At 42.3% G+C, this 24,452-nt stretch overlaps 1 protein-coding gene across 3 annotated transcripts in view; it reads right to left on the bottom strand.

Moving 5' to 3' along the window:
- Nucleotides 1-24,452, bottom strand: part of VPS26C (VPS26 endosomal protein sorting factor C) — a 65,189-nt gene that overhangs the window by 24,500 nt on the left and 16,237 nt on the right. For all 3 annotated transcript variants that reach the window (XR_009519216.1, XM_060010308.1, XM_060010307.1), the window contains exons 2-3: nucleotides 6,259-6,402; nucleotides 5,006-5,155 (exon numbers count right to left, since the gene is read on the bottom strand). Coding sequence is in view for 2 of the 3 variants with exons in the window: in XM_060010307.1 (XP_059866290.1) it covers nucleotides 5,006-5,155; nucleotides 6,259-6,402 (294 nt within the window). In the remaining variant the exon portion in view is untranslated. The remainder of the gene's footprint in view (nucleotides 1-5,005; nucleotides 5,156-6,258; nucleotides 6,403-24,452) is intronic.

Genomic DNA, 24,452 nt, shown 5'->3' with positions numbered 1-24,452 from the left:
TTCTCTGCATGGGCGGCACCGCGCTGGGTGCCAGCGCAAGGGCAGAGCTGCGCCCCACGTGGGGAAGGGAAGCGATGCTAGTGACAGTGCTGAGTCCTGGAGCCCAGGCCTCCAGGGCATCTCAAAATGAGCTCTTCATATCTTAACCTTAGGAGGAAAAAAGAGGGGAAAGCCTTTGCAAAATTGTCATTTTAGAAAATTCAAATGTATGCAAACGTAAAGAGAAGCGTATAAGGAAGCCCCAGATCCATCAGCCAGCTTCCCCAACGGGCAGTCCTGTTCTTCTCCTCGGCCCTCCCCCATTGGCCAGCAAAGACGTATCCTGCGAGCAAAAGAACGTGGACAGGAAAGGGATGGAGCATCATGCTTGCTTTGAACTTGGCCGTATTCAACTCCTCTGCTGTCCCTGTGCTGTCCTTCTGAACTAGCCACTGCCGGTGCACCTGCTGCAATGGGCCCTGAGCCGAAAGCTTGGCTTCACCCGGGACTGTCCCTTCACATCCCTGTCCACGACAGACTGCGTGGTAACAAAACTCTACAGCACGATCACTGTCTTAATGTTAATCTTAAACAAAAAATCACAGAACGTATGTTGGATAAAGTGAGCTGTTGTTTTAATCATCCGAGAAAAACATTAAAATAATTTGTAGAACTGGAACTATATGCACAGTTGAGTCAAGAAGCTACAACTATTATGACCAATCTGTCCACGTTAAACAAGAAGCTGCTATGTATTTAAGGTACTCCTGGGAGATTAAAACATTAAAGAAAAAAAGAATCAACCTTTGTCTGCAAGGGCCTTCATATATATATACAGAGATATAGATATAGATATTCTCTATCGAGATTTCAATCTGGTCTCCCCAACCAGACAAGCTCAGCGAGGGCTGTACCATATATGTATATGCTATGTTTGTGTGTATAATATACAATATATACATGCACGTATGCATGTCCATTGTCTCTCTCCTATACAGCCCACACGCTGCCTAGAAGAGGCAGCATTTCATTCGGGCTTTGCCTGGTCTCCTTGATGGTTTTCCCGATGGGAACGTCCCTTCCTCATTTTCAGTCTCAGGGCTTTGGGCGGGGCTGATTTCCCCCCATCCCACGGGGGTGTGGAAGTGACCAGAAAGGCAGGACTGTTGCTTGGCCACGGGAAACAGTCCCTTCTGCTGGGGCTGCCAGGCCAGGAGATTGTAAGCCTGTGGCCGCCGGCCAACAACCAGCTTCACCCCCAAGAACACCGAGCTGGGGGCTGACCGGTGCCCGCCCTGGCCTAGACGGTCCCCTGGAATTGAGAGCTCCATGATCCAATATCCCTTTTTTGGCTAAGCCAGTTTGAGCTGGATTTCTATAACTTGCAGATGAGAGAGTGTAACGGGCACCAACTTTTGGTCACTGAAGGTTTTTAAGTGTGAAAGCAATAATTACTAATATAAGGCAGCTGGTGGTAAGTGGGGGGAAGGGGAGAAAGATGGAGAAAAGAGGAAAAACACTGAGATTATGTTTTAGGAATTGTGTTAAGTTCTTAAATTTTTTTTCTTTTTTTTTTGGCCACACAGCACAGCTTGTGCGATCTTAGTTCCCGGACCAGGGATGGAACCCGTGGCCCCTGCAGTGGAGGCACAGAGTCCTGACCACTGGACCGCCAGGGAAGTCCCACGTTAAGTTCTTTCACATGTACTTTCTCAATTAATTCTGATAACACAAATGTAAGAACTGTTGACAAAATATAAGGATAGTCACCACTAATTCATTTATTTAATCATTCAGAAAATATTTACTTGGCATGTTCTATGAGCCAGGCACTACGCTAAGTACTTCACACCAAGGCCGCATCAACCCCCCAGGAAGAGGGGTCATGAAGGCTGCTTGGGGTCACAGAGGTGGGATCTGAATTTATACCTGCCTGCCTGCTGCTGAAACCCATGCTCTGAATCTTTACGCAATACTGTAACTCCAGCCCAGATCCGTCTGCTGCAAAGCCCTGGATCTTTTCGCTCTATCATGATCCTTCCCCGTTATTAAGGAGTGATCTACACGGTGTGAGCTACAGGAGGTCAGAGGGGGTCACGAGGGTCAGACTTGAGCAGGGCTCCAAGAGGAGGTGCAAGATACGATCTTTTTATTTTTATTTTTTATGGACGCGCAGCATGCAGGACCTTAGTCCCCTGACCGGGGATGGAACCCGTGCCCCCTGCAGTGGAAGCGCGGAGTCTTAACCACTGGACCGCGCGGGAACTCTCAAGATTTGATTTTTTTCGACTGTCAGTAAACACAGGACAGGAACGAGGAAAGAAAACGCGTGTCAACAGATTTAAAGCAGACTCCTAGAAAGGAGTCTGTCAACAGGAGGACTACCATCTCTACCATTTGATTCTGAACACACAATTTCAGCAGACATGTTGGTACTGCTGTATTTTGTGTTTTACGGTATAAAACCTTGCTAGTATGGCCACAAGAGTAAAACAACCATAATAAAACTTCCCTGTGATTTAAACAACTTTTAAAGGAAAAAGTGGCTGCACAGGGGACGACTAGAAAGTCTGCCGGCTTCCTGTATGCTCTATCTACTAACAAGGATGAGAAATGGATGCAGGATGGCTGAAAAGAAGAATCAGAGCAAACAGGATCAAGCCCTCTAAGAAGTTACCACGAGTCCAGCCCCTGCAAGCTGACAATTTAATACCGGCTACATTTTAAATCCTTTATTCTGCCTTATGATTTTTCCTGTTTTTACATTATGTTACTATAACACAGTTCAGAGGATAAATGCAAAATGTCTTTGCACCCGTATAATCTGAGAAAGATGTTATTAGGGCTCAACAACAACACTTTCTATCCCAAGTCACACACCCGGGACTCTTCACGGGAAGCTCGATAAGCGATGGCACTGAGAAGGTGACGCCCCGTGTGGCGCCTCTCTGCAGGGCACCTGCTCCACTGTCCAACAAGGAGGGTAGAAAAAGCCCCATCTAGAGACTGAGTGAACTGATGAATGAAAAAGAGATCAAGAAGCTATAATCCTAGTTTCTCTCAAGAAGTATATTTCTCAATGACAAGCAATGACAAATTTGAATAAGAGCTGACAATTTGATGATATTGGGGAATTTTTATTCATTCTGATAGCTGTGAAAATAGTTAACTGGGATTATGTAGAAGAATGTCCCTATTTTTTGGTGATAGATATTGAAGTATTTTGAAACAAACTGTCAAGATTCTGTAACTAACTTTGAAATGATTCAGAAAAAAAAATAAATACAGATGAAACAAAGGTGGCAAAATTCTAATAAATGTTGAATCTAGTGGTAAGTGTAAGGTGACAAGCTCTTATAAATTTGAGGTTGAGAAGACATCTCTACATTTTCAGAAATTTATGAGATATCTGGGGAGGTGCAGGATTCCAAGTTGTAGCCTTCTGAGGTTAACCCTCAAAGTGGTAAAATCTGATGACCGAAATAAAGGGGGTCGGGGTGATTGTTTACCTTACTAAAGACTTAACCACATGTGAACTCTTCTTCTGCATTTTAGCTAGTTTCCAACTTACACACAGCTACACAGGAACCCAAGTTTTGTATGTATATCTGTCTGGTTTCTTGTCAATATTTGGAAAAGGGTGAGATTTCCAATTTTATTTTAAACAAATTAATCTTTTAACAAGAATGATCAACACAGGAAAAGAAAGTGACAAGTAAGAAGTATGACCACAGAGACTCTGACGTTATTCTATTCAGTTTCTAACGAATATATGCTTCTGTTGCTAAGTGAGCAGCATCAAAGAACGACTGTGCGGGTAAAGCAGGTTGATGCTGATTCCGGCAAGAGAATACAAATAATTTTGAAAATGCAACGTTTGAGATATTTTCAGTCTCGCTAAAAAGTAAAAAGGCAATACTTTCTTTCATGGTGAAAGTATTCCCAGCCTAGAAAGCTGGTCAGAGGATGCGGGTCTCTACAGCAGCGACCTGTATGTCTATGCAAGGGGTCTCCTTTGAAGCTAGACACTTTACTGTCACTTCTTATGAGCTGCCCAAAGCCTTCAGTATATTTATTGCCTGAAACAGGTGCACCGGTAACAAAGGACTAGAAAAGTTTTTCTTTACAGAAAGGTATTTATTGCGATAGAGTACATCATACTACATGAGTTTCTTCTTGACCGATCTCTTAGGCCATACATAAAACTCACATACAGACAAACCTTTGGTTAAACTCTCACAAGTGTTTGCAGGATTTCTATTTTAAAAGTGCTACATTTTAAGCAGGGGAATGGTCTCTACCAAGACCAAATTATCAGCTAAAAATTAATAAATCAAAAAATTTCCTAACTGCCAGTCCTCTTGCACATACGTAAGACAAAATACTTTTGTCTCATCCAGCAGGGGAACCGCTGCAAGGCTGATAACACAAAAGTACCTTTCTTTCCGCTGAATCAAGGAAAGGCTCTCTTTCTCTCGCTCTGAGTCATGACTCCAAACTGCCCCTGAGACAACAATAGGGACTGTGAAAGAACCCTGAACCAGCGGAGGTAGACGGGAAGTCATAAATCCACTTCCCCCTCATTTACAAGGTTTGTTCAATAAAGAATACAAGCCTATGTCAGAGCGGGAGCCTTTGGGTATGAAACAAAGAGATATTTATACGTATAAAATAGAAAAGTTAGTGCGGGTGCCAGAGAGAAGTGAGGGCACGTCTACTACCAACAATAAAAGCACCCCTTACAGTGTCAGCGTGGCCTGAACAGAGCCCCAAAGAAACAACGGAATTTTGGAAAGAGGCTACAGCTCGGGTCCTCCTAGATCCCCGTCAAAGATAATGGTCATACATGAAATATGTTCTGCAGGGCAAAATGAGAAATCAACACAGAATATACATGAGAGGGCTCAGCAATAAACAGAGTATTAAATTCTTGGGTCCACCTATGAACTTTCAGTGAAAGAAAGACCAAGCTGTTTTGCAGAAGAAAAGTTGTGAAGTCAGCTTCACGGGATAAGGAAACGCTCACCTGGATGTTGACAAACACGCCGTGGTAAGTCTCATACAGGACTCTGTTACCCTTCACGTGCAGAGGAAATTCGAAAGGAATTTCTGTTCTGCCGCTGGGAAATTTACCTGGTTTCACCATTTCGATGGTGCTGTTGATAATCTGGATGGGCTGTAAAGAAAACCCAAGTCAGTCCATCAACAAGCACTTCTTGATGCACTTTCTTTCACGTTACTGCGTCTATTAAATAATCTCCTGAGACACCGCACCCCAGCCCTCGGCCGCTCCCATCCTGGTGCCCTGTCAGCGGTGAGTTGGCCCAAGGTCTCTGGTTCATTTGCAGGACTGGATGCTTAGGCGTTTGGTGCACAGTAGGAAGTGATCTGATATACTTCCCTCCCTTATCCCGAAGTATCTCAGTTGACTGTCCTAACGACCCTTCCGGCGGGCACCTCCACCTTCAGAGTGAAGCAGACGTGCACGACACTTGGCAAGGTGCGGGGCCCTCGCGCAGCCCAGGGCACCCGTGCAGGCCTCCTCAGCTGGGCCCTTGGAGGGAAACAGTACTCACACTTGGAACCTGCCTAAAAGGCAGGTGTTACACCTTACTTAGTTAAGGTACTCTAAGCCATTGATTTACAATCACTTTGAGAAAATCCACAGCTTCTGAAGTGAGTCTCTAAGTGTTGATGGAAGAAAATAAGAAAACTGTGGAAAAACCTGGGAAGGTCCTGAATCTGAATACTCTTAATGAACCTTTCTTTCCTCTCAACTCTTTCTCCTTCAAAACTTAAAGAGTTAATAATATGTCCTTCAGGAAAAGGAAACTATAAGTATAGAAAAAAGACTTCACTTTCTAGAACACAGAACTTTAAGTGACAGAAAAGAACAGCTCTGCCTGCATCTTACCTGAATGGCATATCCAAGAGCAGCTGGATTAAAATAACAGTTAAAAGAACAGTTTTGTTTCAGGAACGTAAGTGCCAGAAGGCCCAGGCACAACTTCTCAGAGAGCTCTCGTCTCCTTAATGGCTGAAATTAGTCCCCCCACCCCAATCCTATCTAATGGGAATAAAAACAAGCAGACTTTCAATAACAGAATATATTCAAAATCAAAACATCTGAATGTTTTTTCAGTTTGATTAGTAAATAGTAAAAGCATGACTACCACCATTCCTTGCAAAATAGCGACAAAGAACAAGCCAGACAGCAAGTAAAAACCACCACAGACGTTTGAAAAACGAACTAAAAACGTGCAACGCTAGCATTCTTACCTTAACAGAATTATAGAATGCTTCGAACACACCCACACTCTTGGCACTGAGTTGGAGGTTCACGGTTCCTTCCACTGTCAAGGAGACTCCCTGGTGCTGGACCGAATCCTTCCCAGATACGACCACCACCCCGGAGAGCATTTCCTGGGGGAGGGGAGACAGCCACCCAACACGTTAGCACGGCTCTTTCATCCACCTGGTCTACTAGCAAAGTCAGCCTCCGTAACCATCAATTTGTTCAAAGATGCAGACACTCATTGAGTGCTTATCACAGACCAGATGCCTGGATACCGGGATGAGGAAGGGCCGGCCCTGGGGGGTCCCGGGGGAAGGGTGGGGGGGCGAGGAATCTCATCCCATCACCGCCTTCCTGACACACCTTCGTTCCTGCTGGAGAATCCAAACAAATGTCTGATTTCAAAAGGGCAAAGAGAAGGGCCTGGGGGAAAGGCAGATTCACAGACCGTTACACAGGAGCGTGTATGGCGAGCTCCTCAGAAGGAATATGACACAATAAGAGCCTTTTCTTTAGGTTCTTTCTCAATTATGCTGACTGAGATGATTACACACTGTCAAACGCATGAATAATTGAGCACGGCTGCTGGCCGGGTGTCCTCTGCCCAGAGAGCCTCGTGGGGGGCCTGGAGGTCGTGGATATACCACCCGACGGCCACACGGCCCTTCACTAAGCCCCCAGCCCCTCTGTGCCTGCTTCCTGCTGGTGGACAGTCGAGCCCAGATTTCCCTGGTTCATGAATCATTTAAGAAAGACTTCACAACAGAGCATCCATTCACATCCATTCACTTCTCTGGAGATAATCACTGAGTCACAGAATATGGACATTAACTACATTCCTTCCTGTCACCGTGGGCTTGACGGTCTCAAGTTGCGACTGGGGTTTGCGTGGAACAGGAAGTTGAGAAGATTAACTAGCACCAACCAAAGGAAATCCACAACAATCACAAAACAACGTGTTCCTGAAATGACCTCGAGAAACGGTTTGTGACTGTTCTCAAATGGTAATGTGATGGCAGAACTGTTGACAAAAAGACGAAAAAAAGAAAAACAACAAAAATTAAAAATGGCCCCACAAAGCAATTATACCCCAAAAAAGATGTTAAAAAAAATGGTCCCACAGATCAAAGCATTAAAAAAATCTGTCCTCCTGGCATTTAAATCTGTTTACCTTTTATTTTCTCTAGTCATCTGGTGAAAAAACTTTCACCAAGTTCTTAAATTATGTGAAATTTTGGGAGCAGGGACTATTCTATGTCCCTTAAATATGCTAAGTATTTTGGCTTTGTTTCCCATTCCCCATCCCAAAGCGCTAAAGTCTAAATTAAACAAACACTCTCAGCTCCCTTTTAAGCAGAATTCAAGGGGTAGAACTCATTTTGTTCTTAACATAAGAAGCTCGTAAGAGAATTTAAATGAAACCCCTTCTGAAATACTAATTTTACTTTTAAATTTAATTAAAATTAATTCTATTAATTTTTGTACAACCTAAATGAAATTTAAAAATCTGATTTTTAAGAATTTTAAATCCACTAGTATATTTTAAGAAATATGCTTTACTAGTATGTCCCAGAATTAAAATCAGAGAAAACAATTCATGAACTTTATCAATTAAACAACACAATAGTACTTGGTTCTGCTTCTATTTAATTGTAATGTATTCAGTAAATCTCATGGGAACAGGATCTGGGTTGACCACTGAATACCATATTATAATCACGACATCAATAGAACTGTTTCCTTCCTTTAATCCCTATGGCATAAGAAGGAAAAAGCAGTGAAGTACCCTGGAAATTAGCAGAGTAAATATTTTATGATTCTTTTGTCATTCCTTGATTTCAATTAAGAAATATAATAGAGACAATAAAAAATTAATATAATATTTGCAGATAAATTAGGCATTCTAACAATACACAGGTCCATTCAATTCCTACCAACATAAGAAAGATAAAGAATTAGTCCAAGTACAGCCCACGGAGCCAAGAATTTTAAAACAGATATTTCAAGAAAGAGTTAAGACCCATGGTAAGAAGACGACTGACACTTCTTTTTGTTTTTTTAAATTGAGGTATAATCGACATACAACACTGTATTTGTTTTAGGTATACCAGACAATTCTTGGTTAATCCTGGTGAGAGAGGAGAGAATAACTTGTATAACTGAAATTAACGAGAACCCAAGACCTCACCAAGAACTTCCCGCTCAGACTTCCACCTAGAAGGGTCAACAGGGAGAAAAGATCAGGGCCGTGGACAGCGAGGGTACCTCGCTGGTACTGTGACGTGATAAGTGGGGTCCCTCACTGAGGGCCATGATTTCAAAGAGGAGCCCCTCCTGGACGTAAGGATGACAATGAACCCCGGAAACAATGTACAGCGTGTGCTGATTTTCGGGGGGAGAAGAGCCATGGCTTTTGTCACATCAGCAAGGAGGCCCTTGCCCTGAGAAAGGTTAAGAAACAGAGAAAGACGCAGGCTCCGCACTCGTGTGCGTGTAGCCGACACGAGGAGACAGATCCCAGCGCTCTGGCCCGCCCGTGTGGCCCTCAGAGGGGACCCGCAGCCGCCACACTCCCACCAGCATCGGCAGAAGCCGGGCCCTGGGGGGGTGCGTCCCGCGCGCGCCCCGCGGCCAGCCCGCAGCAGGGGGGCTCCAGGCTCTGCCCGGAGGAGCCGAGTCCAGAGGAAGGCCTGGAACCCCGGCACCAGAGCCAAACCAGAAGCGGGGGCGCCCAAAGTCTCCGGGTCTCCCCCGCTGACCGGCCGCCGGCTTTCTCCGCAGAAGCCACCGCCGAGGCTTCCCGAGGGGGCTGAGAGGCTGCGGCTTGTAACTTTGTATTCTCTAAACGGAAGAGGCCGCTAGCGAACTCCACAACTCTTTTCTTCTTTGTTCTCCGGAATCTAATGCCAAACCCGTAATTAGAGCTCTGGGCTGCAGGAGGGCAGCGTCGAGTCAGCAACGCCCCCGCCCGGCCTCCTGGAAATCACCCAGAAGAACAAGACACAAAACCACAAACGCCCTTCTCGGTGAAGCAAGGAGACGGCTAAGTGCCGTGAAATAGGTGAAGACGAGCAGGGGCCGCGCAGTCAAAAGGCGAAGTGAGGCCCGCGGCTGCAGGAAGCCGCTTCTGGAAGGTGAGGGGCACCTGGGAGGGAGCCTCCCGACGCCCCACGCGGGAAGCAGGAGCTGTGACCCGCCCCCCAGCTGCTTCTCACATACGGGGGCCGGGGGTAAAGGTTAGAGAGACTCACGTCAAACCTCAGCCCGCGCGGTCCAGGAATAAATCATCTCCTGCAAGAAGGAGACACTGACAGAACCAGCAGAGGTGCTTGGACACACAAAGCACAGACCACGTGGCTCTTCTACGTAAAGGAACTCCACAGGGTAAAAAGGCCAGTCATTTCCACGGCCCTACAGATGGGGGCTCCAGCCCCACCTGCGTGACCTCATCTCTAAACGCTCCCCCTCAGCCACTCCTCTCCACCGTCCTGGCCCCCGCATCCAGCCTCAGGACGTGTGCACACACTCCTCCCCCACCTGGATGCTCTTCTTCTAGAACCCACGTGGCTCGTGACGAAAACTCTCTCCTTGACCAAACTCTACTCAGCCTTTTTTTTTTTTTTTTTTTGCGGTACGCGGGCCTCTCACTGTTGTGGCCTCTCCCGTTGTGGAGCACAGCCTCCGGACGCGCAGGCTCGGCGGCCATGGCTCACGGGCCCAGCCACTCCGCGGCATGTGGGATCTTCCCGGACCGGGGCACGAACCCGCGTCCCTTGCATCGGCAGGCGGACTCCCAACCACTGCGCCACCAGGGAAGCCCTACTCAGCCTCTCTCGAGCTCTTTTTCAACTAGGCCTCGGCTTTTGATTTCCGTGTTCCTCTCTGCATCGTCTGATTGTAGCAAGAATTCTGCTAAGTCAGTTGAACCACCCTCCATATCCATCACCCTCAACACCTGACCAGGTTCCTCGTTCTCCACCTCTCCTGGCCCCGGGGGGTGTCTGATGAACCTGGCCTGCCTTCAGCAAGAACCCTGTGAGCTGGTTTATTCCTTTACCCTCCTGATGTTTCTTCTCAGTAATTTTCCATCCAGTGACACCCCCCCCCCCCGCTGCTCCCTGGCGATAATTACCACTTGCCCACACTGCACTCAGAGTGGAGCCTCTTTTCGCCACTGCAAGACCCCACTGCAGTGGTCCCTACATCCATCGCAACAGCTCCCCCCTGAATAAAGTCTGCTTTACCATCTTCAACAAGGACCATGGATAATTTTTTCTCTCACACTCGCTCCCTCTTCTCCATCAAGTTGGTGCTCAAATGACAGCATCCTCATGAGGACTCCCCTGACCACTCCTATTAAAACTGCACTACCCGCTTTTCAACACTCACTTATCCCCCCTCCCTAACTTTGCTCTGCAGCACGTGTCGCCTTCTAAAATACTCCATAAGTGCTTATCTATTTTACTTATCACCTGTACTCCTGGAATGTAAACTCCACAAGGGTAGAGTGACAGCAAGAGCAGGCACTCGATGTTTACTGAACAAATAAATGACTACCCACCAGAAAAACACAGCACCATCAAGCAGATGGAAACCGTGAACATGCATTTCACCGTGAATTTTTCAACGTCATGATGCAATTGCTTCTATGAGGGATGAACACAAGACAGAGCTACGAGAGTTCAGGGATAAGATGGTGAGGCAAAAGAAAGAGATAAAAAATATAAGAGAAGCTCAGAAAAGAAGTGGAAGGAAAAAATAAAACAAAACCATCACAGAAAAGGAGGTGAAACTGAAAGGGGTTCAAAATACATACAGGACAGAAATGAGAAAATTCAAACAAATCGTGTGAAAATTTAAGAAAGAATTAAAAAGAATCACCAGAGAAAAAGATAAATACAAAAGACCATGAGGAACATCCAACATATGCATAATGAAGTTCCCAAATAAGAAAACTGAAATAATGGAACACAACATGTTTACTGATGTAATTTTTAAACACTGAAAAAGCAAATGGATTAGGAACGGTTAAGAAAATGATAGACTCTAGTAAAACTATTCTACTTAAAAAAAAGAAAGAATCCTTTAGGAGTCAGGCAAAAGAAAAGTCACTTACAAGAGGGGGAAAAGCAGACTTCTTCACAGCAAAATACAATCCAAAATGAAAGTACAGCAATACTCATTACAATGCTCAAGGAAACAAGTGTGATGATACTAGGGTTTTAGACTTACCTAAACAATTGCTCACATATAAAAGAAGTTTTACGTGTGCAGAAACAAACAAACAAAACCCCAAGGAGCACTGCATAAAAAGCCTTCTTGAGGAACTGATTAGATAGTGAACTATAACTCTTCAAGAGAAACCCTCCATCAAAACCAATTGTGAGGACTGGATCCATTCAACTGAAAGAATAAGACTAAGAGGCATGTGATGATTATGGTGAGAGAGCAGAGTGCAAAATACAAGGCCTGACAGTGCAGAAACTACTTAAATAACACCAGTTGGGCAACTAAGGGGCTAGAAAGTGGGAGGCAGTACAATGTACGTGGCTTCCTTGTCCTTGACAGCTGGGGTTTAAAAACGTATCATTGAAACCATGCTCTCCAATACGGTAGCCACTAGCCATATGTGGCTATTTAAACTTAAATTTATATTAATTAATATTAAGGAAAATTTAAAGTTCAGGTCCTCAGTTGCCCTAGCTACATTTCAACTGCTTGCAAGCCACATTATGGCTAGTGGCTATCACAACGGACAGGGCAGATAAATAGCACATTCACATCATCACAGAGAGTTCTACTGCACAGTGCTGATTTAAAGTTAATAAATCAAATAATGTTGTACAAATAAAGTTAATAAATTAAACACCAATAAAGGTAATATTTGTAAATAACTAAGATCAGTTGGTAGAAGAGAAGGGAGAAGGAAAGAAGAGGAGCTATACTAATTTCACCATTGTTCATAGTAGAGAATTAGTAAGTAACATCTAAAACAGAGAAGATTTAGGGTACAATAAAAAGCTGTAAGGATAAGAATTATAATAAAACTGCAAATTATTAGAAGATCATACAAACAACATAAAGCAAATAAGACTGTAGAGAGGCAGATGTTCTAAAAGCTTCTTTAAAAACAATACCCCAAGGACCTCCCTGGTGGCACAGTGGTTAAGACTCCACGCTCCCAATGCAGAGGCCCGGGTTCGATCCCTGGTCAGGGAACTAGATCCCACATGCATGCTGCAACTAAGAGTTCGCATGCCACAACTAAGGAGCTGGCGAGCTGCAACTAAGGAGCCTGCCTGCCGCAATTAAGACCCAGTGCAGCCAAATAAATAAATAAAATAAATATTTAAAAAAATGTTAAAAAAAACCCAATCCCTCAAATGATAACATAGCACCAGTAGCAGAATTAATGCCAAACATATGTCATATTAATAAACAGGCTAAATTAATACCTATTAAAAAACAGACGTTCAGATTTGATCTCAAAGCAAAACCCAATTTTATGTTGTACGACAAAGAAGCACCTAAAAACGGCAGGGGTGAGGGTGGATTTGGAAAGGCTGAGGAAGAAAGGATAAGCAAAGGTATATGAAGCAAATGGAAGAAATAAATCGCGGGCTGTAATCTTAATATCAGACAAGGCTGAGTTCTGAGAAAGAAGGATTAAACCAGACAAAGAAGGGCACTGTATGCTTTTAAAGGGTACAGCCCTCAGGAGAGACATGCGGCATCACTATCTGTGGATCAAATAACACAGCATCAACACTCAGAGCAAAAACCACAGGGGATACAGGAGAAAACTGAGTAAAACACATTCATTGTGGGAAATGTTAATTTACCCCCCTTAGCCAGGATGGAAAAGAGGACAAAAAGAAGAAAAGATATAAGCATCTTAGTTACACATCAATAAAGTATAACTAACTGAACTCAATATACAACATGCTGACCTCCACACCCTGAATGGAGTAAGTCCAACAGGTCTTTCTTTAGGAAAAAAAATAGCAAAGCAAATTATTAATCTAATCGAGAAATAAAAAATATCAAAGATATAGCAGCAATTAAAATAAGAATAAAAGAACACATTGTTCAATTGCATATAAGTAAATTTGAAAAGTTGGTAAAGTGAATTACTTTTCTAGGAAAATATAATTTACCCAAACTAACTCCAAAAGACACAGGAAAGCTAAAGCAAATAAATCACCATAGAAAAATCAGAGAAAGTTATACACAAGCCCCCCCAAAGCACCAGGCCCAGAGACTTTCACAGATCATTTCCAAGTGTGTAAAGTACAGAAAGTTCCAATGTTAAACTACTCCAAAACACAGAAAAGTAAAGAATTTCTTTTAAAAAATAAAGCAAATATATCAATGACACCACAGTAAGAGAGTATCTATACACACAACACACCCATACAAAAAGAAAACTAGATTTTTCTCACTTATAAATACCAGTGCAAAAGCCCTATATAAGATACTAGCAATACAATCCAGTAGCAACTTAAAGGAATATTACACCGTAAGTATGTGGGATTTAGTCCAGGAATGTATGGATAGCTCAACTGTTGAGGAGAACTATTAATACAACTCACAATTAATAGCTCTCTAGAGAAAAATCGTAGAGTCATTTCCATAGATGCTGAAAAGTCACTTGCTAAAATTAATATCCATTCTTGATAAAATTCTTATTAGTAAAATAAGAATAGAAGGATATTTCCTTACCCAGAAGCCAGCATCAAACTTAATGGGAAATGAAATACACTGCATTTAAGTCAGGAATAAAACAAGGATGACCACTATCATCACTATTAACGTACTATATGTACTAGTTAATGCGATGAAACTAGAGAAAGAAGTATGAACTGAAATGGAGGCAAAATTATCATTATTTGTAGATGACATGACTGCATGCCTGAAAGAACCCAAGAGAATTTACTGAAAACTATCAACATGAAGAGAATTTCAGGAAGGAAGATAGCTGGGTACAAAATTAATGTACAGAAATCAATAAGGCAACATGTACACAACAACAATCAATGAGAAGATACACTGGAAGAAAATACTTTCTTTTTAAAACCAACAGAAAGTTAAAACATTATAAATCAATTTAACAGGAAATGTCTAAAACCCTTAGAAGATGAAAACTTAAAACACAGTTGAAGGGCACAAAAGAAACAAATGGAAAGCCACACCATGTTTTTACACCCTTTACATGTCTACTTTCAGTCTATAAAGGTAACATAATCCAAAGAAAACAACATCAGAATTGTTTTTTCTTTTTTAGAGGTGGGCTGGGGTGAGACAGACTAGACAAGCTGATTTTAAAACTCATCTGGAATAATAAATAATAATAATAAATAATAAATAAATTTTGAAATGAGGAGAAATGAGGGGGACTAGCCCTACGAGATATTATAACACCTCAGTAACTTACAAAGTGAGGTGCAGGGCATGTACAGGCTGAAAGATCAATGGAACAAGAGGGAAACTCCAGATATAAACCCAGATACATGGGAATTTAGTAGGTGATAAAGGAAGCATTTTAAATCCAGAGGGAGAAGTTGGAATATTCACTAAATAATACTGGAAAACCAGCCAGAGGTCTGGGGGGAAAAACTGTCCAGAAAACTGGCAAAAAAAATTAAGCTGGATCCATACTGCAGACCTTTGCAGGTAAAAAGTTCTAAATGCATCGAAGACTTAAATGTAAAAATTGAATAACCAAAATTTTAGAACCACAGGGAATGATTTTTATCATATCAAAGTGGGGAAGGCCTTTCTAAGAATGACTCAAAACTCTGAATAATAAATGATTACAAATACAACCAAAAATAGTTTGTTACATAAAAGTGATTACAAGCAACATCACTTACATAAATGATAAACTAGAGAAATAGTGCAACTTAATATAACAGGTAAAAGGCTAATTTCTCTAATATTTTAAGAACTCCTAAAAACTAAACAAAACAAAAACCACCTAACAACCTAAGAGAAAAATTGAATGATATGAAAACAGGTCACAGAAAAGGAAAAGCAAATTACTCCTAAGCCCATGAAAACATGCTCAATATCAATGATAACATGAGAAATGATAATTAAAACTATACTAAGTACCATTTTCCACCTATCAGATTAGCAAAGACCAAAATATATGATCATATTATGGTAGGGGAGGGGGCAACAGGCACTCTCATACATTGCTGAGGGTAGCTGAGAATACCACAATCTTGTACGGGCCATTTGGCAAAACCGAACACACTTTACAAACACCTGGGCCCAGCAATACCACTTTTAGGAATTTTCCTCAAAGACATTTGCACGTTGAAATGATTATGAACAGTAGTTACTCACTGCAACATTGTTTGTAATAACAAAAGAATGTAAACAACCTAAATTCCAACAATAAGAAAATGGTGAGTTTTCCCTTTAATATCTTGGAGATATTCATATTAGTACATATATGTTCTTTTTTTTTAAAGGCTGCATGTTGCACCATTGTGAAAAATGGGGAGAAAAAGAACATTTATATATATCTACTTGTATATGCATAAAATAACTTTGGCAGAAATGACAAGAAATCGAGAGCTTTTGGTTGCCCCATAGGAGAGGACCTTGATGGACAAAGGAGGGCAGACGCATCCATTCTGGAACTCATGAATTTTAAACCATCTGCACTGATGTTAACTGGTAACATAATAAATCAATTTTAAAATAAGATCAATCCCAGACTGGGTGACCTCTAAGTGTAAAAATGTACAAAGTTCTAAGCCCCTTAAACATTGATGACACAAGGGCACAGTCGTCTTCCTCAGGAAAAGATCTAAAGATTGTACGCTAGAAAGTCACATTCTCTGGATTACCTCTTACTTTGGACTTGAACACAACTGCTAGGGAAGTGAAAGTCTCTGAGTTAATGCCTCAGCTGCTCTCTCTCTAATATTTTCCTCTCTGATGGGCCCAAGCAGCATGAGGAGCCTCACAGCCATCGTTGTCCCCAGGAGTCCTCTGAGTCTTTGAACAAGTCCTTCCTTCCTAACGTTTCAGCGATACTCTTAGAACCGCCTGGGATTCTTATACCACATTGGTCTAGAGATCCTGTACCCCAAGAGTGAGTTGCCCTTTCATTTACAGACAGTGAACCAAATGTGTTAAGCAGTTCACTAACATAAAAAAAAAATCACAAGGTAAATCACTGAGCTAGGTGGGGAAACACAAGTGGACTTTGGCTTGTTGAAAGACTCTAGTCCTTAGTGGCACTGAGAGACCCATTTTGGTTGGAAAAGGGAAATCAGACCCATTGAAGAGATTTCAACTCCTCAGGTGTCCCCATCTCCATTTTTCTGTAAAACAAGTGTTTTCCATCGTGTTTTAAAACAGAATAAACAATCACCAGATATTTCTCCACATATTAAGTATTAGGCCAATATTGTGTGGTGTTTACTAAGGTTCTAGAAAGGAGAATTTTGAAGAGATGCATCATCTCCAATTTATCATTAAAACCAAGACAATGCTGTTGAGCAATCCCATTCCTAGATTCTACTCAAATGAAATCGAAGATTATGTTCACACAAAAATCTGTACACAAATATTTCCTGTAACTTCACTCATCATCACCCAAGTGTCCTTCAACGGGTGAATGGAGGAACAGTGGTACATCCATGAAAGAGAAGACAACTCAGCAATAAAAAGGAACAAACTACTGACACACAGCAACTTGAATGAGTCTCAAAGGCATTATGCTAAGTGTTAAGGCCAGATTCAAAAGGCTGCGTGTCGTACAACTGCATTTATGTCACATATGTGACCTTCTGCAAAAGGCCAACTATAGGGATTAAAACCACATCAGTGCTTGCCTGAGGCTGGGGCGGGTGTGGGGGAAGAGGCTGAGTACAGAGGACATGAGGGAATTTGGGGGAGTGCCAGACCTGTTCCATATCTTGATTGTGATGGCAGCTAAGGTCTCGGAAAAACTTGCAGTGAAAAGAGCAATCTATTGTATGTGATATACGTCAGTTAAGAAGCTCACGAAGATAATCAAGAAAGAAACACAGTTATCCTACCTTGTTGACAACAGAGTCATATTCTTAAAGTGATTAATATTTAAGTAAAAATCAAGCAGTTCATTAGCAATGAAACTGTAACAAAATACTGAGATACTAATTTGTGTGGCTTATATACACGTACTGCCAAAACAGTAGAAATAATACAATCATTCAGTCAACATATATTTTTGGCATGCGTACCATGCATCAGATACCGTTCCAGGCACCAGGGACAGGGCAGTGAACAAAAGAGGTAAAGCCCTTGTTCTCAGTGGGCTTACATTTCAGTACTGCATTCTGATGGTGTACTAATATGGTAAAACAAAGCAGGTTTCTTCTAGGTCAGTAGAGTACAAGTATAGGTCTAAATACTCAGTAAAACGGGCTGACAAAAATCACAGCTACTGTCCGATGGAGCCATCTCTGAAATTTCTAGTTCTGAAATTTTCTTGAGAGTCTGGAAAAGAAAGCTGAGCCCCTGAGTAAAAGTTTAGATGAAAGGGGCAAAATGAGATTGCCAATACTAGTCAGAAAAGTAAAAATTAATAAGAGTAAGTAAATATGAGGTCTTTAGCGCAGGAATATTAAAATCGAACCTTGGTGTGCTGTGTGGTTTCAGGGGTTAGATACTACATATTAGCAAAATTATGAGTTAATACAGATGACTAGATTTCAGATTTCAATAACATTAAAACTCACAGAAACTTTATAGTGTTGATACTCGTTTGGCACTATTGGCCTAAGTGAATGCGAAGACTCCAGACTATAAACCCAAGAGTTTAGGAGAGCTCTGACCGCAGAGGCGTCTGGGAGATGGTCTGATTACAGGCCAAAGTAATGACCGTGGAATACAGGCAGATGGCCAAAGGAAATGCTCTGAGTAGCCAGCCCAACACTTACATAACGAACCACCACCACCAAATTGAACAGCCGTCAGAGGGAACTCAAGTATGAGACCGACAGTGCACCATCCAAATCCAAGGCACAGGCAAACTCCAGGAACAGAAGAGCGAGCGGTGAGCCCCGCAACAAACTAGGCCACGCCAAGGGCTGCTGAAAGCAGGAGCTCATAGAAGAGCTCAGGGCAGACACGTGCTGCCCAGCACAGGTGCAGCCTCCCTGCTTCAGACTGGCCCGGCAGCTCCCAGCACCACCGTTCCATCCCACAGCAGAGGCTGGGAATGTGGAGCATTAGTCCTGGGAAATGCATACAGAGCAGTGAAGGGGAGACAGAGAATATTACTTCTCATCTGATACTCCCTCCTATTACTTGAATGTTCTCAGCAAGTTAAAACTTTTTTAACATACAAAACAAATATAAACTCTTTTGAAATATCCAAAACAAATGGACACTATTATATCTTTTTTTAATTTTAAAAAAGTTTTTTTCCTGATTATTATTGAAGAGGGGAATTTCGGTCCATCTGCCCCTTACTTTTCCACTGATGGGACTTGTGCTCCTTTCCCAAAGATTATGATTTGCATTTTAGAGTAATGGTCCTAAATGATCTCTTCTGATGAAACAAAGGAAGGGCCGGTTTTTGGTTGACGTCATGCCTAGTGTGTGACAGTAAAACTGTAAGCCTAAGTAAGACTATCATCATGGTGGGACAGGGCAGTGAGGATTAATGGAACCCAGTCATCATTAGAAAGCATGAGTGCCAATGTCATACAACACAAGAACCTGCCAGCAGCTGGGAGGACTGCTGGTGTAACCCTTCCAGTTACTCAGGGGCAAGCTCTTTCGGGGCATCAGAAATCCAAGGTCAGAATAGATTAATTAAGTACAGGTTCCCATCAAGAGTTAAAGGCTACCTACAATCTCATACTACCCTTCCCAGGATGAGTTTAAACACCAGGGAGAACAGTGAAGGACAGACTCCATCAGCTTCTGCTGGGTCTACTGGCCCAAGAACCCCAGGTGAGCAGGTTCAAGGAGGAAACTGGCAGAAGCCTAACCAAGGATGCTCAGTCCATGGGTAACCTTGGTACTCATGGATGGTGGGTCTATGATCTGTATGGAGTTAGAAGGCTACCTTTTTTTGACTTAAATCCTCCAATAAATAAAAGCAAAATGCTTGAAGCCTGGCTGTACGCACTGTTATATCAGAAAGTTAACAGAGCCTGTAAGCTTTGGCATAAAACAAACTAAAATGGGATGATATGAAAAAGCTTCAACCTTGCTGGCTCTGGCTAGTCACTACATCCTACAACTAGTAGTTAGTTTCAGTTAGTTCCAGATGTGTGCAGATGCCTCAGCAGCCACTTTGGGATTTGAGGAAGAGTCAGGGAGGGCAGGGTGGGGGGCTCACTTCAAATGAAAAAGTTCTGCTTTTATCTGCTTATAAAATGAACTATTTTAATGGATATTATATTTATTAAAATTAATGTATCAGAATGCTAATTGATAAGACTTCATTTAATAAAAGAGTCTCACTGCTTAGAATTGCAGCAGGGAGGAGTGGAATCGTTATTCTAAACAATGTTGTTCACTTTCTTGAGCTGTTTATGAGGAAACATTCACTGTAGTTTGTGAGATGAAGGGTAAGATATAGTTTCCGTCACCTTTAGAAAGGCTCCATTTCTCTGAGCCTGAATCTTCTCCTGCCTGCAAGTGAGAGAGTAGACTGTCTCTTCAAAACAGACAATAAAAGACAAAGGAAGTCCTTGTAAAAAATTTTTACTGAAATATAGCTAATTTACAATATCGTGTTAGTTTCAGGTGTACAGCAAAGTGATTCAGTTACACACATACATGTTCTTTTTTTACATTCTCTTCCATTATAGGTTATTACAAGATATTGAGTATGGTTCCCTGTGCTACACAATAGGTCCTTGTTGGTTATCTATTTTACATATAGTAGTGTGTATATTTTAATACCAAACTCCTAATTTATCCCTCCACTCCTCCCCTTTGGTAACCGTAAGTTTGTTTTCTATGTCTATGAGTCTATTTCTGTTTTGTAAATAAGTTCCTTTGTATCATGTTTAGATTCCACACATAAACAATATCGTATGATATTTGTCTTTGTCTGGCTTACTTCACTTAGTATGATAATCTCTAGGTCCATCCATGTTGCTGCAAATGGCATTACTTCATTCTTTTTTATGGCTGAGTAATATTCCATTGTGTGTGTGTATCTCACATCTTCTTTATCCATTCACCTGTTGATGGACACTTAGGTTGCTTCCACAACCTGGCAATTGTAAATAACGCTACAATGAACATGGCGTGCATGTGTCTTTCTGAATTATGTTTTTCTCTGGATATATGTCCAGGATTGGGATTGCAGGATCATACGGTAGCTCTGTTTTCAGTTTTTTAAGGAACCTCTAAACTGTTCTCCATAGTGGCTATACCAGTTTACATTCCCACCAACAGTGTAGGATGGTTCCTTTTTCTCCACACTCCCTCCAGCATTTGTAGACTTTTTGATGATGGCCATTCTGACTGGTGTGAGGTGGTACCTCACTGTAGTTTTGATGTGCATTTCTCTAATAACTAGTGATGTTGAGCATCTTTTCATGTGCCTTTTGGCCACCTGGTCTTCTTTGGAGAAACGTCTTTTTAGATCTCCTGCCCTTTTTTTTTTTTTTTTTTTTTTGCGGTACGCGGGCCTTTCACTGTTGTGGCCTCTCCCGTTGCGGAGCACAGGCTCCGGATGCGCAGGCTCAGCGGCCATGGCTCACGGGCCCAGCCGCTCCGCGGCATGTGGGGTCTTCCTGGACCGGGGCACGAACCTGCGTCCCCTGCATCGGCAGGCAGACTTTCAACCACTGCGCCACCAGGGAAGCCCTCCTGTCCATTTTTTGATTGGGTTGTTTGTTTTTCTGATATTGAGCTGTACGAGCTGCTTGTATACTTTGGAGATTAATCCCTTGTCAGTTGCATCATTTGCAAATATTTTCTCCCATTCTGCAGGTTGTCTTTTTGTTTTTGGTTTCTTTTGCTGTGCAAAAGCTTTTAAGTTTGATTAGGTCTCATTTATTTATTTTTGTTTTTATTTCCATTACTCTAGGAGACGGATCCAAAAAGATACTGTTCCGATTTATGTCAGAGAGTGTTCTGCCTATGTTTTCCTCTAGGAGTTTTATAGTAGCCGGTCTTACGTTTAGGTCTTTAATCCATTTTGAGTTTATTTTTGTATATGGTGTTAGAGAATGTTCTAATTTCATTCTCTTAAGTGTAGCTTTCCAGTTTTCCCAACACCTCTTAATGAAGAGACTGTGTTTTCTCTATTGTATGTTCTTGCCTTCTTTGTCATAGATTAATTTTTTTAATAAATTTATTTATTTTATTTATTTTTGGCTGTGTTGGGTCGTCATTGCTGCACGCAGGCTTTCTCTAGTTGTGGCGAACAGGGGTTACTCTTTGTTATGGTGCGCGGGCTTCTCATTGCGGTGGCTTCTCTTGTTGTGGAGCATGCGCTCTAGGCACGCGGGCTTCAGTAGTCGTGGCACGTGGGCTCAGTAGTTGTGGCTCATGGGCTCCAAAGCTCAGGCTCAGTAGTTGTGGTGCATGGGCTTGGCTGCTCTGTGGCATGTGGGATCTTCCTGGACAAGGGCTCAAACCCGTGTCCCCTGCATTGGCAGGTAGATTCTTAACCACTGCGCCACCAGGGAAGCCCTGTCGTAGATTAATTGACCATAGGTGCGTGGGTTTATTTCTGGGCTTCCTATCCTGTTCCATTGATCTATCTTTCTGTTTTTGTGCCAGTACCATACTGTTTTGATTACTGTAGCTTTGTAGCATAGTCAAAGGCAGGCAGCCTGATTCCTCTAGCTCTTGTTTTTCTTTCTCAAGATTGCTTTGGCTATTCAGGGTCTTTTGCGTTTCCATACAAACTTTAAAATTTTTTGTTCTATTTCTGTGAAAAACGCCATTGGTAGTTTGATAGGAATTGCACTGAATCTGTAGATTGCCTTAGGTAGTATGGTCATTTTGACAATATTGATTCTTCCAATCCAAGAACATGGTATATCTTCCCCCCTGTTCCTTTTATCTTCAATTTCTTTCTTCAGCATCTTATAGTTTTTGGAGTACAGGTCTTTTGCTTCCTTAGGTAGTTTTTTTCCTAGGTATTTTATTGTTTTTGATGGAATGGTAAATGGGATTGTTTCTTTAATTTCTCTTTCCGAACTTTCACTGTTAATGTATAGAAATACAACAGATTTCTGTGTGTTAATTTTGCATCCTGCAACTTTACTGAATTCATTGATGAGCTCAAGTAGTTTTCTGGTAGTGTCTTTATGATTTTCTGTGTATAGTATCATGTCATCTGCAAACAGTGACAGTTTTACTTCTTCTTTTCCAATTTGGATTCCTTTTATTTCTTTTCCTTCTGATTGCTGTGGCTAGGAATTCCAAAACTATCTTGAATAAAAATGGAGAGAGTGGACATCCTTGTCTTGTTCCTGATCTTAGAGGAAATGTTTTCAGCTTTTCACCAGTATGATGTTAGCTGTGCTTTACCATATACGGCCTTTATTATGTTGAGGTAGGTTCCTTCTATGTCTGCTTTCTGTGGAGTTTTTGAATTTTATCAAAAGCTTTTTCTGCATCTATTGAGATGATCATATGGTTTTTATTCTTCAATTTGCTAATGTGGTGTATCACAGTGATTCATTTGTGGATACTGAAAAATCCCTGCATCCCTGGGATAAGTCCCAATTAATCATGGTGTCTGATCCTTTTAATGTATTGTTGGATTCGGTTTGCTAGTATTTTGTTGAGGATTTTGCGTCTATGTTCATCAGTGATACTGGCCTGTAATTTTCTTTTTTGTGTGGTATCTTTATCTGGTTTTGGTATCAGGGTGATGGTGGACTTACACAATGTTTGGAAGTGTTCCTTCCTCTGCAATTTTTTGGAATAGTTTCAGAAGGATAAGTGTTAACTCTTCTCTACATGTTTGCTAGAATTCTCCTGTGAAGCCATCTGGTCCTGGACTTTTGTTTTGGGGAGTTTTTAAATCACAGATTCAATTTCAGTACTTGTAATTGGTCTGTTCATATTTTCTATTTCTTCCTGGTTCAGTCTTGGGAAACTGTACCTTTCTAAGAAATGAATAAAGCAATCTTTTAAAGAGATTAATGTGCCCAGAAAGTCCTATGTGCAAGTAGAGGACAATACTTGAAATTGATAGGCATTCTTCACTTCACAAAAGTATTTTACAAAAATTATACCTTTACTTGCTTGTGCTTATATGGAAAAGTATCTGAAAAGAGGCAGGACCCCAAGGCCAGAGAGCAACAGTGTACAGCTAGCTGGGTCTACCGCCCCACGCAGGGATTCAGACAGGCCTGAAGCAAGTCACTGCATGAACTGACCTCTCCCTAAACCCTCCATCCAAACAGGCCAAAGTTTATTTCTGAGCTTTGGAACGTTGTGCTTTTCTTGTTGGCATAATACCATCCGTTGTTGATTTGCTAGTAATGCTCTTCTGCAACAGTCCGGGCTTCAATGTGCTCACTGGGAAGGGAAGCAGGTCAGTCCACCTGGCCGATGGCTAACGAGTAAGTCTGTTCTCCCAACAGAAGTTGAAGCCTAGAACCCTAACTGGGGGAGGGGGTGGTGTCACAGATTTGTCTGGTAAATGAAGTGCATTTACAGATAACAACTGCCGATTAAAATCTCTGAATGAAATGAAAACATATTCAGAGCTAGGGGGTTAAAAATCCCCAAAGTGGAGCTGAGATGAAAAAGGAAAGCAAATAGATAACTGGCTTCAACTGACAACTTTTCTGGAACCTGCCTGTACTAGGAGGGCAGATGACAAGCCAAGAGGCCTGGAGAGCACACGGGGGCAGAGGTGCAGGGAGAGTGGTGGGAGTGAGAGGGGGCCAAGGATGGAAGTCAGGGAGGACATCAGAGAGTCTGGTTGGCTGAGCCCGGAGGATGCTGGGGAGGGAGAGGACGCAGGTTTTAGAGTCGCAGGACCAGGGAGGGGGAGGTAAGCAGGACAGTAGCAATTAAGCTCCTGGCAGGTTGAGAGCGGGGACCCTCTCTAAGGAGGGTCACCTAGACTGGACACCTATAGAAGAGAGCAGCTGGGCTCTGCCAACTCAGGCTGGGGCAGCAGTGGGGAGGGGGTCAGAGAGGGGGAATGACAGGAGAAGACGGGTGCTGCTGACTC

The sequence above is a fragment of the Delphinus delphis genome, chromosome 4 (genome assembly GCF_949987515.2).
Source record: "Delphinus delphis chromosome 4, mDelDel1.2, whole genome shotgun sequence".
NCBI lineage: Eukaryota > Metazoa > Chordata > Mammalia > Artiodactyla > Delphinidae > Delphinus > Delphinus delphis.
This window is presented reverse-complemented; position numbering and strand designations above follow the sequence as displayed.